The sequence below is a fragment of the Galeopterus variegatus genome, unplaced genomic scaffold, assembly GCF_000696425.1.
Source record: "Galeopterus variegatus unplaced genomic scaffold, G_variegatus-3.0.2 Scaffold11347, whole genome shotgun sequence".
In the NCBI taxonomy this organism is placed as follows: Eukaryota; Metazoa; Chordata; class Mammalia; order Dermoptera; family Cynocephalidae; genus Galeopterus; species Galeopterus variegatus.
In genome coordinates, this window is record NW_007737458.1 from 1,900 (window position 1) to 17,935 (window position 16,036).

Genomic DNA, 16,036 nt, shown 5'->3' on the forward strand with positions numbered 1-16,036 from the left:
AATTCTGACCTGAAATACCAACCAACCAACCTAGCACCCAACTCAGAATGAAATCGTGGGAGTGGTCTGCACAGTGGCTGTGTTGGGGCATCACTGGCTGTTGGGGCACTGTGGGGGGGCAGGGGTCCCATTCTGTTTACACGGGACCCCTTCTGCTTTCTAAATGCACCTCTTAGGGAATGTAATGTGACACTCCCTGCCAGGCGCTCCTGACACAGGACAGTGGCCTGCCAGGAGTCCCCCACCCCGCTGCCGTCTTACCACCGCGTTGCGCTCCACTCTGGATCGGATCTGGTCGACTTTGCCTTCTATCACTCTGGGAAATATCGAGGAATCTGCTCCTTTGCAAAACAGATAAATTTCTCCTACAAAATGAGGAAAAGATTGCTTAATCACAACATGGGGAAGACTAAATTATTTTTCAAGTTATTCTATTATTAAAAAACAAAAAACAGGGACACCAGCACTGAAACCATTTTAAAGGAGATTTTAACGGACCAGTTAACATGTTAAAGTCAGGAAAAAATTAAATCTCCAGATTATCGCACAGCCTCATGCTATTCCTACAACCCTAGAAATCTCAGAGGAAAGCTGGGAACTGGGAGGAGTCCTGCCTCCCATCTCTTTGGCCTTCTCTCTGGCAAAGATTCGAACGAGGAAGAAAAGGTGCTTGGGACCGGGGCTGGGGTGTTGGGGGCTGGTGGTGCGTCGTAGGACAAAGGGCCTGTGGCTGACCCAAGGGGGTAACGATTTGCCAAAATCTGGAAGGTGGACGTGAAATGCCCTCTAGAAAGCGACATGTCCTGGTGCAGATGGAGATGTCGAGTCCTCTGTGGCATTAACAAGAGTCCTGGGGACAGCATTGGTGTAATTTTTCCCTCATGTTTCCGGTAACATCCGACCACTGGGAACACAGCTGTGCTGCAAATGCACGCTTCTCGTCCTCCAGGATAAGGTGCATCTCTTCCAGCTAAGTCAGGGGAGACACTCCAGCAGAAGGCAAAGCAGCAGCTTAAGAACACGAAGACACTAGCTCTGAGGCCACGCGCTCTGACACACAGGTGAGCACCCTTGGCCATGTGCATGCACCGGGACAGCCCAGCTCGTCTGCGTGGGGCTCAAGGAAGTGGCACCGCACTCCCTGCACCACGGTGGTGGCAGTTGGAGAAGGAAGCTCCAATGCCCAGCTCCCTGACCGGATGGATCCCCCCCACACTGAGGGCCCTCCGGAATTGTATTGGGCCAGGAACAGACAGGCAGTGTTGGGCACAGCCAGCTCCTTAGGCTGGGGTGTGAAGGGCACACACTGCTGGACTATGCCCATGGACTCGGGTGTGTCTCTGCAGCCCACCTGCCCTATCTCCTAGTCCCCAGGATGTACTAACTCCTGAGATATACAAACTGGACATGTCTGTAACATAGACATGACTCCCATATGCAGACACCCAGAACCAAGGTCAATGCCAAGCCATGGCCAGAAAGGACAGCACCTCATGGCACTGGTCCTGCAGGTCCACGGAGCCGAGCCGCTGGCTGGGCACAGGCCAGCAGAGAACTGGGCGTGGGAACAAGCCACGCTGAGCAGGAGTCACCTGAAGCTGGAGCAGCTGCCCCAGGAGACAGCTCCAGAAAACCAGTCTGTGACCAAGACTCTCAGCCACTTGCGGAAGAGTGGAGACTGGGGCCATCCCGACCAGCCTGATTCAGAGCCCGTTGCTGGCACCCCCGGGATTCCCAGCCAACACTCGCGTGTTCTCAGATGCAGCGTAGAGAGAGAACTGTAGTCCAGGTGGTGTCATGATGCACTCCTGAAGAGTGACATTCTTTTCCTAGAAAAATCATGTTCTATGGCTCCCGACACACGTCAGCGGTGTGTGTGTGTGAACGCCTTGACTTTCCCACGTCTCACCTTGCCGACTCCTCTGCACCTAGCGCAGGACATGCACACCTGCAGCCTCAGGACTCGCTCAGAGGGAGCCTTTGACGTAGAAATATCCAAGGATATGGCAGAACGCAGTCTGCAAAGAACGAGAGCAGACAGCGCTTGGCACCGGCGTTAAACCTGCTTTTCCAGTTTGTGAATCAGCGTAGAGACCTCCAGCAGCGCACAGCAGGGGCGTGATCAAGCACAGAGATCTGCCCCATGGACAGATGGCTGGGTGCTGGCGCTGTGCAGCTGTGGCTGGCCGTCCACGCCAGGACCAGGAAGCGCTCTCATGACACCGGGAGAAGAGTCAGTGATATAAAATGACATGGAAAGCCATGCACAACACAAGGTGTCCCAGAAATGGCCGTGTCCCGGTGGAAAAACAGGGATCACTCAAGCGGCTCCAAAAAAGCATAAAGTTACCACTTTCCTTTTTCCCTTCCTGAGTCAGGTATCACACATATTGATTACATCTCGCCCTGGGTGGGGTGAATATCAGCAAAGCGTGTCCCCGAAAAGTCAGATCCCGTGTCTCTCTTTACACAGGAGCACCCGAGGCAGACAGGGACAGGTCTTCCTGGAGTGGGGAGAGGCACCGTTGGGTGACCAGCTTCTCGCTGTTCAGGGCCGAGACCCGGCTCTGACGGCTGTGTCCCACCCTCCAGGGACGAGCCCCAGGAAGAAACGCAAGCTGTCGGCTGGCTGCAGTGGCTCCCGGCCCGTCTCCCCACCCAACAGGTGGTAAAATCAGCGCGATGAGAGTCCCTCTCCGGGAGGTACTAGGTCCACTTGGAGAACAACTTGCTTAATTAAATGTTGGCTGGCTGCAGTGGCTCCCGGCCCGTCTCCCCACCCAACAGGTGGTAAAATCAGCGCAATGAGAGTCCCTCTCCGGGAGGTACTAGGTCCACTTGGAGAACAACTTGCTTAATTAAATGTTCAAACTTCTCTTAAACTCACTGACGCGGTGGCTGGTTTCAGATGGCGTGGTAGTCCCCTCTCATAAGCATGCAGCGCCTCCGAGGGGCCCTAGGAAACTTGCAGACGTGCCCTTGGACGGGACGTGCTGACGGCGTGGTCCTCGGACCTACATTCTTATGTGATCCGGCTCCTCGTCTAGCTCCTCGAGGGTAACGGAGGTTATTTGTGGAGACTCCAGGTGCAGCCACAACATCAACACTGTGGTCTTCGTGGTTCAGATGCAGCCAAAGGCCATCCGTGAGGCACGGTGGGAGGTGGCTCAGTGGATGACAGACACGTTGCTTCCAAGGACTGTGGTCCTCACTGTGGGGCCATGGGCAGGGTCTTCACACACACCTCGGGTGTTCATGGGAAAAGTCACAAGACGACAAGGTGGACGAGGCATCTGGTGCCCCCTGATGCCTTTATCGGGGATGATCCTGAGTGGCTACACTCTCAGCACAGCCTCTCCCCAGTGCCAGGTACTGCGCCCTGCACTTGGGCAGGGCTTGTGACATCTGAACTTGTCCTCAGACACTGCCCCCCAATCCCACTGTCTGAGGGCGGCCCTCTTTTTCCATGTGTCGTGGGCCACACTCACGTGTGTCGTCTTATGTCCTATGACCTGCTCTTGTCCACAATGCCACTGCCTAGAGGTGATCCCGTTGGACTCAGGGGAACCGTGTGTGTAAGGAACCAGCTTGAGAGACAGGGCACTCACGGAGCAGCCATGGGCCCAGGTCAGGCTGCTTCTCTAGCACACGGAGCACAGATCCTCAAACAGCAGCTCACAGGATGTCACTCACAGGTAAGCCGTCTCACAGGGGTGCACCACAGGTAAGATGTGTCACAGGTGTATCCTCACAGGTAAGCCGTCTCACAGGTGCATCCTCACAGGTAAGCCATCTCACAAGGTGTATCCTCACAGGTAAGCCGTCTCACAGGTGTATCCTCACAGGTAAGCCATCTCACAGGTAAGTCACCTCACAGGTGCATCCTCACAAGTACGCCGTCTCACAGGTATATCCTCACAGGTAGGCTGTTGGCACCCTCATGGTCTTAGAAGAGACGAGGTACTGCTGGTCCCGATCAGAAGGTCAGAGCAGCTGGTGAAGAGCCTCCCCTTGTTTACTCCACGTTGAACTGGAGTGTGTCTGGTTCCAGGCAGTGGCTGCATTTGGCTGACTGCAAGGTGTCTTACCAAAGAGACAAATGTAGCCTGGTACTGTCTAGTTTAGGACAGCAGAGAATACTGTCTGGTTCCAGGCAGTGGCTGCATTTGGCTGACTGCCAGGTGTCTTACCAAAGAGACAAATGTAGCCTGGTACTGTCTAGTTTAGGACAGCAGAGAATAAGATGCCACTGCTAAAGCACGTGTAGTTACTGCAGGTAACGGTGTTCACTGAGTTCCGGGCAGCAGGCCGCGACGAGCGCAGCACTGAGAAATGCGTCGGTTCTGGGCTCAGGACGCTCACAGTCCAGCAGGGGCTGGAGACGAGCGATGACCCCAACACAGGGCGATGCCGGCGCGTAACCACGAAGCTGAGGACAGGGAAAGGCTGCCCAGCCAGGCGCTGTCGAGCTATCCTCAGAAAGGCCCAATGGGCGGGAGGGCTTTCCATGTGGACAAGACCACGCCAGGCAGGAGGACAGCCTGGGAGCCTGTGGGGGACGATAGCAATCTACTCTGTGACGCTGGGGACAAAAGCTGGGCAGGCAGGTGAGGAGCTGCTTCCTGACATGGTGAACCCCAAGTGAGAAGACGCTGTGGGGGCTGTGAGCACCTGGGTGCTCAGAAGACCAGGTGGCAGCAGGTGACTGGAGGGCAGAGAGAGGCAGGTGGGAGCCCTGGGAAGCAGTGGTGGTTGTGGGATAACTCCAAGCAGAAGTGGGTGGGGGACCATTGGAGACAGGACCTGCAGGCCATAGGTGACAGAGCCTTTGAGCCCTGGGTGCTGGGGGAGAAACAGAAGCCCCAAGTGGGCTATGGGTTTCAGAACCTGGGGCTCACGTGGGTGCTGGGTGGGACCACAGGGCAGGACGTCACTGCAGAGGTGGGCACTAAGTGGCGGGAGTCCCCTCAGGGAGAGGCTGAGGAAGGCTTGGTGGCACCTGCCTGGACAGGAGAGGGGCCGTGGCCATGAGGGAGCCCTCAGGACACAGACGGCCACAGGGCGAGTGAGGGGACCAGAGCCAGAAACCGTGATACACAAGGTGTGCACACAGAGGTGAGCAGGAACTCGCTGGTGTCAAAGGCAATGACCGTGCATGCCACACTGTTTACATTCTGAGGATCCTAAGCACAAACTAGAGTGCGATGTCCTCAAACAGAGACACATTGCCACGGCAACCAGCCAATGCACCCACTCACCTTACTTAGTATTTTGAACGTTGTTGTAGACATATTTGCAAACCCACGTTATCTTTTCCTAAAAAACGTTTATTTAAAAATACGATCTATGTTATTTGGATACACATAGAGAAAAGCAGTGGGGACTAGATGTATAATTTTCAATATTAAAATGATCCCAACTCGACTTCACGAGGAGGCACAAAGCGAGGGTGTTGTTTACCTGGCCCAGGACTTGTTCCTAAGCATTTAGAGAAAGGTCTACTTTTTTGTAATAAAAAAATTATTATTATGGAAGAATTTATCTATACTTCAAAAATAAAATCCTCAATCCTTAAAGCTCCTGAAGAATTCAGCCATCGGAATAGAAACACAATCACCGCGTATAAATAAAGAAATCGAGGAAAAAGGAAACTTCTACCTGTAGCAGATTTTACGATCACACTCATTCTCCTTCTTACTGAGTCAAAACTCAAGATTTCCAGCAATTCAAACCTAAAAGGAAACGTGAACAGCGTTAATGCCCACCTGGGTCTCCACACTATGAATTCTGGACCCGCCGGCCTTGCCGCAGCGGAGTGACGGGGCAGCCCTGTGGCACCCACAGCCACGGTGTCTGGACGTGGCGGTGGAGGGACGGCAGGGTGGGGCCCAGCTCACATAAACCATAAGAACTGCAAAGAACACTGAGACTTTAGGCAGCTTACGTGGTATTACCACGAGGAGACTGTAACAGTGCAGCAACCCCAGCACGACCTCTGGAAACGGCTCGTGGCTTAGGACTGGGGAGAAGTGCAGAAGGGGCTTCTGTGGCCCCGGGTCAGGCAGCACAGTGGTGTGTGCCTGAGTGTCAGCAGTGACCCCACCGCCTTCCCCACTGGAAACCAGAAGCCCTGACGGCACGTAAGTCACTGCCCTTCAGGGTGACCCTGGCCCCCGGCACTGCCGGGAAGAGCCAGCTGGGGACCTGGGAGCCACTCCTACTGTCCTGGGAGTTCAGTTTTGTTAAGAACGGGACTTTAAAAATCTAGCCTTTCTGAGGCCATCACCACCAAATCTTTTGCTCTTTACCACCTCTTTGTATCCATGACTGCACCCTCATGCCCATTTACAAAGGAGACACATGCCTGCCAGCCTCCCACATCAAAACTCAAGGCATGTCATTTGTCTCAGGGACAAGCAATGTGAGACTGAGACGGTCCCTGAAGTCTGAAAGTGTGTGGTCACTAAGGACGTGCAAAGTAAAACAATCGACACCAGGTCGGTTGCTCAAAAGCACAACTGTGAGACTGTTTCTGAGAGGACACTGTTCCGTGGCAGGAGGGCTGGCACCCTACAACACGGTTGCATGGCCTCCTCCAGACGGGCCTGGACAGGTCAGAACATTCTAGAAGGCTTGAGAACTCTTGCAGTGAAACCTGGTTTTAGGGGCGTAACCTGAAACATCTGATGATGAAACTGTTTTTCACTGAACACCAGTTTATATATCCAAGGCCAACAATCCACAGCTCTCCAGAATGTTCCAGTGACATTCTCGGGGTTGACAATGGAAGAAGGGGGAGCGAGTTGTGGGAGGAACAGAGAGAAGGTGCTCTTCCACAATGAGAAAGCTCGGTAAAGAGCACCCTGCGCTCACACCCGAGTTCACTGTGTGGTGCAACTCACCTCTCAACATCATTGTCCCTGTTTAGTATCTCCATGTAGTTGTCTTTCAGCCTCAGGTACGTAAACCCAAGTCTGCAAACGAGAAGGCAAATCTAGCGGTTAACTAATTTGAAATTCTGATATTCCTCTTTCATAGAATATTTCTGTTTTACATTTCAGTAAAGCTTTCTTTTCGAAACAGAAATACTTTCAGTAAAAGTTTGCAAACTGCATTATAAAGTCATGAAGTCATAATACTGAATTCATTCACCATCTCAAAAGATTCTCCAAGAACGACAGAATTCCCAGCTCGCCTGACCCTCCCAGCACAACAGTGACGCACATTCCTGCTGGTGTTCACGGTTTTCAGAGAGAGGTGTCAGTCACCGGACTGCAATCCCCATTTCTATTAACATTCTACTCACTGATGAGTGGGTTTTTTAGTTGTTGTTTAGTAGAGAGCAGAATGACAGAATAAGGGGACCCCTCGAGACTGTCTTTCTCAGGCCGACCTTCTCATTTTGCTGACGAGGAAACAGGCCCACAGCAGGCAGTTTCACCAGCGTGTGCAGAGCCCTGACCTGGGCAGCCCCTCCTTCTCCTCATCTGAGCTCAGTACCCTCCCAGGGCCACGTGAGCACCTGCTGGGTGCCAAGACAAACATGGTGTGACTCTGGACTCGCAGAGTTCACAGATGAACGTGGAGATGCGGGAGCTGTGGGGATGTGGGCAAAGGGTCTGCCTCCCCAGGCAGGAGCTGGCGGGCTGCAGAAAACGCTTTTCAGAAGTGGCGCATCTAAGAGGACGGGTCGGAACAACCAGTCCTAATGTCTAATATCTATGACCCAATGCGGTTTAATTCCTGAGCATGTTTTCCGAGTAGACATAACTCTAGCTGTGGGAAACCTCACCTGTGCAGGTGTGGGTTTATATACTAATAAAGGCCCAAAGTGGTATCATTTGCTTGTCTGTGCCACCATGCAAACCGCACAGGAAAAACAGTTGGTTTCCTCAACAATGAAAACGTTGCTTTAATTAGACAAGAGGTGTCAAAATGTTTTCCCTTCATTCAGTCCTTGAAGGCAACGTCCGGAAGTGAGGGGAGGAGATTTAGTACCCTTCGAGTTACATAAGAATTGTGAGCTGTGAGAATTTGAAAAAGGTTTCCCTGACTTGAAATCACGCCGTGCATCTGGAGCGCCTATGATGCCGTATCTCACGAGACAGCGAGAACTCCAGGCAGGAGATCTTCAGGGAGGTGCAAATAGCACAGTCAACACAATACGACATGAAGAAAATGCCGCTACCGTAAGAAAACCTCAGTGCCCAGCTTCAGCTTGCTCCACACTGGTCATTTTGGGGCAGTTGCTGACACCTGGGCCTCTGTTTTCTAAGCTGTTTGAGGAAGATTATGTTACAGCATGGATGGGATCATTTGCATCTTAAATGCCCCTGATTATTTGGAATGAGATGGTAGGAGGAAAACCACCCATAAAAAGAGTGACAAAGACCTTTCCCTGGGGACGAGCTGTGGCTTACCGCGAGGTGACACACCTCGAACAGGGTCAAGAGGAAGTCCGAGGCCGAGGCAGCCCTGCTACGCCCCACGCTGCAGCAGACACGCGAGGCACAGTGTGGCAGAGAAGGGGACGTTTCCTTCCAAGTGTGAGCCCAGGATCTGGGGCTGAAAAGGGACTGAGTCCAATGATGGGCACATGGCTCACACTCTGAAACCCAAACACAACTACAGCGCCGACCTACCTCTGTACGCCTTCGACGAGTGCCACCTCATCAGGAGAGGACGATATGTACACGCAGGATTTCCCTGAGTCCGGCGACTTCTGGGGGCCGTCTAAGTGTGAGCCCAGGATCTGGGGCTGAAAAGGGACTGAGTCCAATGATGGGCACATGGCTCACATTCTGAAACCCAAACACAACTACAGCGCCGACCTACCTCTGTACGCCTTCGACGAGTGCCACCTCGTCAGGAGAGGACGATATGTACACGCAGGATTTCCCTGAGTCCGGCGACTTCTGGGGGCCGTCCACGCTGTCCTCGTCATCTTTCACCTGCACAGTGTGGCAGAGACAGAGTGCCCGGAAAAACAGCTCCTCACGCTCCTGCAAAAATGCAGCCCAAGAGAACAATCTGTGGCATACGTGCTTAAAAATGGAAGGAAAAGAGGCAAAAGACGATAAACACGCAGGGGCGTCTGTCTGTACGCAGTGACGCGTGCCTTTCAGGAGGTTAGGGGTCCCAGCGCTGCCTTTGCTGGTTACAGAGCAGCAGCCTCTGTGTGTACTCGTCCTCCTCGAGTACTTCTATGGTAATTAATGTTAACATTAGTGGCTGGTGGAGACTGAACGATGTGGCGGTTCATGCGGAAGTGATACTTTTAGAAACTGAAGAGCCATCACTTGGAGCATGCTCAAAAGTGACGAACACCACTCAGTGTTTGGGAAAGTAATTGTGAAGGAGTCACACACGTGCAGTAAACACAGACGTTCACACACGGCCTGCACTCAGCTGCACCGCTGCCCCTGGTAGCGACATTGTCCTAACAACAGCCTGTATCACACTAGATGTGACCCTCAGAGCACCTGCATGCATGTACATCGCAAAATTCAATATTAAAACAACCTATGCAGCAGGAGCTATTCCCCGACTCTGCAGCTGCAGAAATGAAAGTTTAGGAAGGTGAGGTGATGGGTCAAGGTCAAAGCAGGCCGACTCGGACCCCAGTGCTGCTGTGGAATGCAGCTGCCATCGCTGGATGCTCACTGCAGTCCCCGGGAGATTCCTGGGAATTCCAAGTGCAGCTGAGGCGGAGGAGCCCTGCTGTGAAGCTCCAGGAAGGGTGCGATTGATACCAGATGTATGTGTGCCTGTGCACGTGCTTGAGTGCGTGCAGACTGGTTTCATGCCTGTGCACGTGTGTGAGCGTGTGCAGACTGGGCGTGAGCGCCTGTGCACGTGCGTGAGTGTGTGCAGAAGACTGTGTGTGTGCACGTGTGGGTGTGTGCACGCACAGGGGCTGTGCACACTCACTCTACTTGTGGCACACCGTTTGCCCTGCTTTTCCAGATTTTTATATTTGATTCTAATGGGGACATCACTGACTAGACTCACCCTGTGGGGAGCCTGGAACACGCTGTGTACCTGACCATTCCTCGCGTTGAGGCCCCTAGAGGTCCCTGCCCTTCCTGGACACCCCGAAGGCGAGGGGCCATGTGCCACAGCTGCCTCCCCCATGCGCACCTGCTGCTGCCGCACATGCACACTCACCCTCGCGGGCAGCTGCCACCTACCCTGCTGCTGACGCCCGGGGAGGAGTCGATCATGTCGATGCCCGAGGCGTTTGGCAGGACCTGCCCATTGCAGACGATGTGCGGCACGTAGACGTGGCCCTCGATGCAGCACTCCTTGAACTCCATGTTGTTCTCTGTGAGTGTGCCCGTCTTGTCCGTGAAGACGTACTCCACCTGCGGTGCGGCAAGCTGGTGAGGGGCGCTGGGGCTGCCGGCCCAGATTCACAGCCTCCGTCGGGACTTAACACAGATGGGTTCCTAAAGGTTCACCGAGACCCAGCACTTCCCAGGCGGAGCTACGAGGGGTGCCTGCTCCACCCTCCCTCGCGCTGGAGCCTCGCAGGATCTGCAGTCCCCAGAGATGTGACGGGGGTGGCCCTGGCTATCCTCACACCAGTGACAATTTCACGTTTCTCTGAATGTGAAGCATGAAGGGGCGTGGGCTCCTGGCCCCACGATGGAGGCACTGGACGAGCCAGGGCGCCATTTGTTTGGGAAGAAAGAGATGGGGAGAGAGGTCCTGAATCTCATTTAACAGTAAAAAATCAAGTCTACAGATAGGATGAACTCATTCTATACAATCTTGGAGGTCAGAACTCACCATACCACATGAGGTTCAGAAGCAAAACCCCAACAGATAAACAGAAAAATTTCAGAAAGAAAACATGACAAGTGTCAAAGATACAACTAGTTTTAAACCCCAAATTTAGGTGAACTCAGAGGTTATGTATTCACTGTGAATAACTGAAAAAACGCAGGACATTCTGGAATGTGCCGTAAGACCCTGAGCTTGGCATCGGGCATGCATGGACCTCCCCCAGCCCAAGGCTGGTGGCCCATGGAGTGAGGGTCTGGCACACATCCCCAGAACACAGCAAGGTGAGCTGGAGTGCAGAGTGAGCACAATGTGCAGACAGGGAAGCAGGGACCACCCCTGACAAACCAGCCGGGTGGTCCCAGTGCACCTGCCCCACCTAGGTCCTTAGGGAATAGCTTCTTATAAACCCCACAGCAGAAAATGCCTTTTCCATTGCGTGCCTGGTTTTAACTAATAAACTATAAACACAAAGTGATATTGTCCTGAAAATACATTAAAAAAAACAAAACAAAAACTGCCACGCGAAAGCTTGCCCAAAATCCAGCAGAGCCTCTTCTTGGGATGGCATGAGTGGCCTGAAGGAGACCAAGTCTGCGCTCCGACCGCTCCCCGGCACAGATGGCTTAGAGCGAGGGAAGCCACAGTCATGTGAAGCTTCAATTGCCGTCTCCTTAAATGAGCCTGGCACAGATGCCCCGACGCCCGCCTTACACTTTCTGGACTCACTCTGAGTCAGACGAAGGAACATTTGATAAATCACTGCACACCTTCCTTGCTGTGGATTTTGATATAACTTAGACTATGATATTATTAAACCCTAAAACCATTTTTTAAAAGGGTAAAGTAGATTAAAAAAAAAAACAATTGTTAAATTTATTTACTCGCTTAGCTATAGCCAAATGAGTGATGTATTTCTAGGAACTGTGACCATGACAACTAATGATAATAAGATAATTATAATAGACATTCACCACGCCTTTAGCATGTGCCCAGCACTGGGCACCACCTCACTTAATCCTCACGTCAACTATGCTATACCCCAGTTTCACAGACAAGACAACAAAGGCTTAAAATCTCCAGACACTAATCCAATAGGTTCCGTTAACCCGGGAGGCCAAGAGAACACTGTTTCATTACTGCGACACAAGTTTACGGAGGTCTCGGACCTACTTTTCAGATAGGTCACTGTTAATGTATAGAATGCTACGGATTTCTGCAGGCTGACTTTGTATTCTGCAAGTTTACTGAATTCACGCATTGGTTCTAACAGTTTTCTGGTGGAGTCTTTACGGTTTTCTCCATATAAGATTGCGTCATCTGAAAACAGAGACAACTTGACTTCTTCCTTCACGATCTGGATGCCCTTTATTTCCTCCTCTTGCCTGACTGCTCTGGCCAGGACTTGCAGTACCATGTTGAACAGGAGCAGCCAGAGGGGCACCCTCGTCCTGTTCCTGATCTCAGAGGCAAAGCTTCCAGCTGCTCTCCACGGAGTCCTATTGTCCATGGCCTTGATTATGCTGAGACACACTCCTTATGGACCTACCTGGCTGAGAGGTTTTAATCATGAAGGACGCTGCATGTTGCTGAAAGCCTCTTCTGCACCTGCTGATGATCGATCGTACTGTCTTGTTCTTTGTTATGTTAATGTGATGTATCACATTTACTGATTGCATAGGCCGAACCATCCTGGCATCCAAGGACAAACCCCACTTGGTTATTATGGTGAATGCTCTTTTCAATGTGCTGTTGAGTTTGGTCTGCTAGTTTTTTGTTGAGGATTTCTGCATCTACGTTCATGAGAGATATTGGCCCATGATTTTCCTTTCTTGTAGTGAGACTGCCAACCCTCAGTCAAATGCCAACCCCAGCTGCTCTCATCCTCAGCTACCAGAACAACGGACAGTTGTCATCGCAGCACGTATGCAGTCTGCCTGCTCAGCTCAGCTGAAAGCACAACACATTTGAACAGACTAAAGTTCAGGAGGCAGTGCTGACCCTCAGAGGTACAGCTTTCTGAGCCTCAGTTTCTCACCTGAGAGATGGAGAGGATCGTTCTGACCTCCCAGGACGTGGACAGGACCCATGAGAAATGTGCACGAAGCGATTAGCACCATATCTCACTAGAAGGGGCTGGGGACAGAGACACCTGAGCAGTGGATGAGTTTCTGTGTCACGTACAAAAGAGCTCAGCTTATCTTTCTGCATACATGACAGAGGGTATCCACGTTCCTCCACACAGACCTGGTAGCCAGATGAAACCTTATATTCTGGGCTTGCCCCTCAGTCCTGACATGGTGGGTCCCCAGCTTAGCCACAATATGGACTGCTCTGTGTCCAGGGGAGTGGGTTAGCCTCCTGGCTGGAGCCTAGTTTCGGTCAGCAAGGAACACCTGTAACACCTAGATGGACTGGAAGTCCCCTGGGCTGCCAAGCCAGAAAGTGGGGAGGGCCAGGGGCCTCAGCCATGCCCCCCAACACCTGCAACCAGTCCCGAGTGCGGGGGCCTCGGGCCTCGGCCATAGCATCCGACGCAACCAGCCCAGTGACAACCACTGAGCCACCACAGGAAACACTGCGGGCTCTCCCAAGCTGGGGCGGTGGGGGTCGAAGGGCTTCAGCTACATCCCCCCAACACGTGCAACCAGCACAGCAACAACCACTGAGCTGCAGCAAGAAGGGCCCCGGGTTCCCAAGATGGGGTCGTGGGGAATGAGGGCTTTTGCCACAGCCCCCTGACATCTGCACCCAGCCCAGCAATGACCAAGCCACTGCCAGAAGCCCCCCAGTCTCCCCTGTGAGAATGAGGGGATGCCACAGGCTTCAGTCCCACCCCTGCTCTTTCCTCCATCACATTTCCTTCCCCTTTGCCCTCCCCACTTCCCCCCAACTGCTCTGCAACATCATAGAATGTAAAAAAAAATTATTTAAAAAATAAGTAAATAAAAAAAGAAAAGAAAAGAAATCAAATCCTGTTAGGACGGAGTCTGGGGAGATGGCCTGGGTGGGGGAAGAGCAGAAATGTGCTGCTCTGAAATCTGCTTGACCTTTTTCTTGTTATGGAAAAACATTCTTTCCCAGTGAATTTTTTAGGAATACATAAACCATACCATGCATCATTGTAAAGTACACAAGATGCTCTAAGTTTCTACCTGAGCTGGTAAATTACAATCTCTGTGTTGCTGACTGAACGATCAGCTGCCATGAGGGGTGTGGGACATTCTGCAGGGACGCATTACAAAAGTCAGACTCACTAACCCACAACCCCTCGGGAGCCCGACAGAGGCCGCGTGTCCCCGTCAGAGTCCGGGTCTGTCTACAGACTGCTGTTGGGGCAGTGATGGGGTGGATGTCAGCTGCCAGTCTACAAGGGCCCTGTGTGCAAAGCCACCCATCAAAATGTCTTCCTGTTTAAAAAAGCTGAAGAATTACTGTTTACAAGATGTTCTCCCTGGCAACAGAAAGGCTGGGAAAGGGCTAGACCGGAGGTGGCAAGGACGCTGCCCTGCAGCCCGGGCGAAGCTGCAGGAACCAGGCCCCCCTGAGTTGTCCTCTGCAGGGCAGCGGCTGAGGGTCTGAAGGCCAGCGGGTCGGCTGTGCCCCTCAGGGAGGTTGGGCAGGGGAACCCTGGCCCTGGGCAGCAGTCACTTCCACCTGTGGCAGTCACACCAGATGCTGTGATAACACCTCACGTCCATGATCTCGTCTGAGCCACACTACGGCCTCGCCAGGCAGGAAGCTGCACTCATCCCCATCTCACAGATCAAGAAGCTTGAGGTGGGAAGGGAGGACCTGCCCCAGCATGCACACTGGTCTCTGCTCAGTAGGGCTTGGATGTGGCCGTTTGAATCTTTGCAACACACCACGTCACTGAAATGCTCTTGAGTGTTGGTTTGCTCATCTCTAAAGTGAAGACAACTAGCTGGCTGTGAGAATTAAGTATCACGTGTTTAATTTACAAAGCAAGGTACAAGGCCTACCAAGCAGGCACTCAGTGAACGGCACCTCCTTTCACCCCGTCAGCCCTCAATTCACACCACTACAACCCAGAGCGAGCACCCCAGAAAGTCCACGGATGAGTTCATGTGATTAATTCTGTGTAAGTTATAATATGAAAGCACTAACAATCGTTACGTCATTGAAGTTTACAAAACAACGCTGCCATTCGGACGATCCCCACCAACCATGGCACGGCTCACTGGAAACTGGATGCCTGGAACAGAAAGTGACCGACTCAGGTGACAGTGAGCCACGGAGGACAGCAGGAGACACTGACCTGCCCTAATTCTTCATTCAGATCCGAGGTGTTCACCACAGGTCCTTCCCCCGTTTCCTCGTCAAACATGTCTTCGTCCCAGGTGATGAAGTAGGAGCCAAGGAACTTCTGCATCTCGACAGTGACGTACATGGACACGGGGATGATGTAGTTGAAGAGGACCATGAAGGCCAGGAAGTCGGTGAAGGCTCTGAGGAACTGGGAGAAGCCAGGCGCCGCATCAGCGGAGTCACACCATGAGCAACAAAAACCTTAAACTTAGGCAGATGTCACAGAAGCCCCGCTGTCAAGTACAAGATTTCAAAACCCACACCTAAGGGTGATTCCACAGTGGTACACCTGTCAGCTAATCAGCCTGTCAGCTGACTTCTGGTTTGCACACGGCCCTGCTGTGTTTTCAGTGGACACGGGTCTGTGTTTTACACATGGCCCTGCTGTGTTTTCAGCGGACACGGGACTGTGTTTTGCACATGGCCCTGTCCTGTTTTCAGTGGACATAGGTCTGTGTTTTGCACATGGCCCTGCTGTGTTTTCAGTGGACATGGGTCTGGTTTGCACACGGCCCTGCTGTGTTTTCAGTGGACATGGGTCTGGTTTGCGCAAGGCCCTGCTGTGTTTTCAGTGGACACGGGTCTGTGTTTGGCACATGGCCCTGCTGTGTTTTCAGTGGACACCCATCTGGGTTTGTACATTGCTCTTCTCTGCTCTCAGTGTATAGGGTCTGGTTTGCACACGGCCCTGTCCTGTTTTCAGTGGACATAGGTCTGTGTTTTGCACATGGCCCTGCTGTGTTTTCAGTGGACATGGGTCTGGTTTGCGCAAGGCCCTGCTGTGTTTTCAGTGGACACGGGTCTGTGTTTTGCACACGGCCCTGCTGTGTTTTCAGTGGACACGGGTCTGTGTTTTGCACACGGCCCTGCTGTGTTTTCAGTGGACACGGGTCTGGTTTGCACACGGCCCCGCTGTGGTTTC

At 52.5% G+C, this 16,036-nt stretch overlaps 1 protein-coding gene across 1 annotated transcript in view; it reads right to left on the reverse strand.

Moving 5' to 3' along the window:
* Positions 1–261: 261 nt before the first annotated feature.
* The window catches only part of LOC103610585 (probable phospholipid-transporting ATPase IH), a gene marked incomplete at its 3' end in the record, with an annotated part of 43,520 nt that continues 27,745 nt past the window's right edge, over positions 262–16,036 (reverse strand). Inside the window, exons 12-16 of the mRNA XM_008594727.1 lie at positions 10,191–10,364; positions 8,836–9,002; positions 6,903–6,974; positions 5,659–5,732; positions 262–365 (exon numbers count right to left, since the gene is read on the reverse strand). Of these exons, the coding sequence (XP_008592949.1) occupies positions 262–365; positions 5,659–5,732; positions 6,903–6,974; positions 8,836–9,002; positions 10,191–10,364 (591 nt within the window). The remainder of the gene's footprint in view (positions 366–5,658; positions 5,733–6,902; positions 6,975–8,835; positions 9,003–10,190; positions 10,365–16,036) is intronic.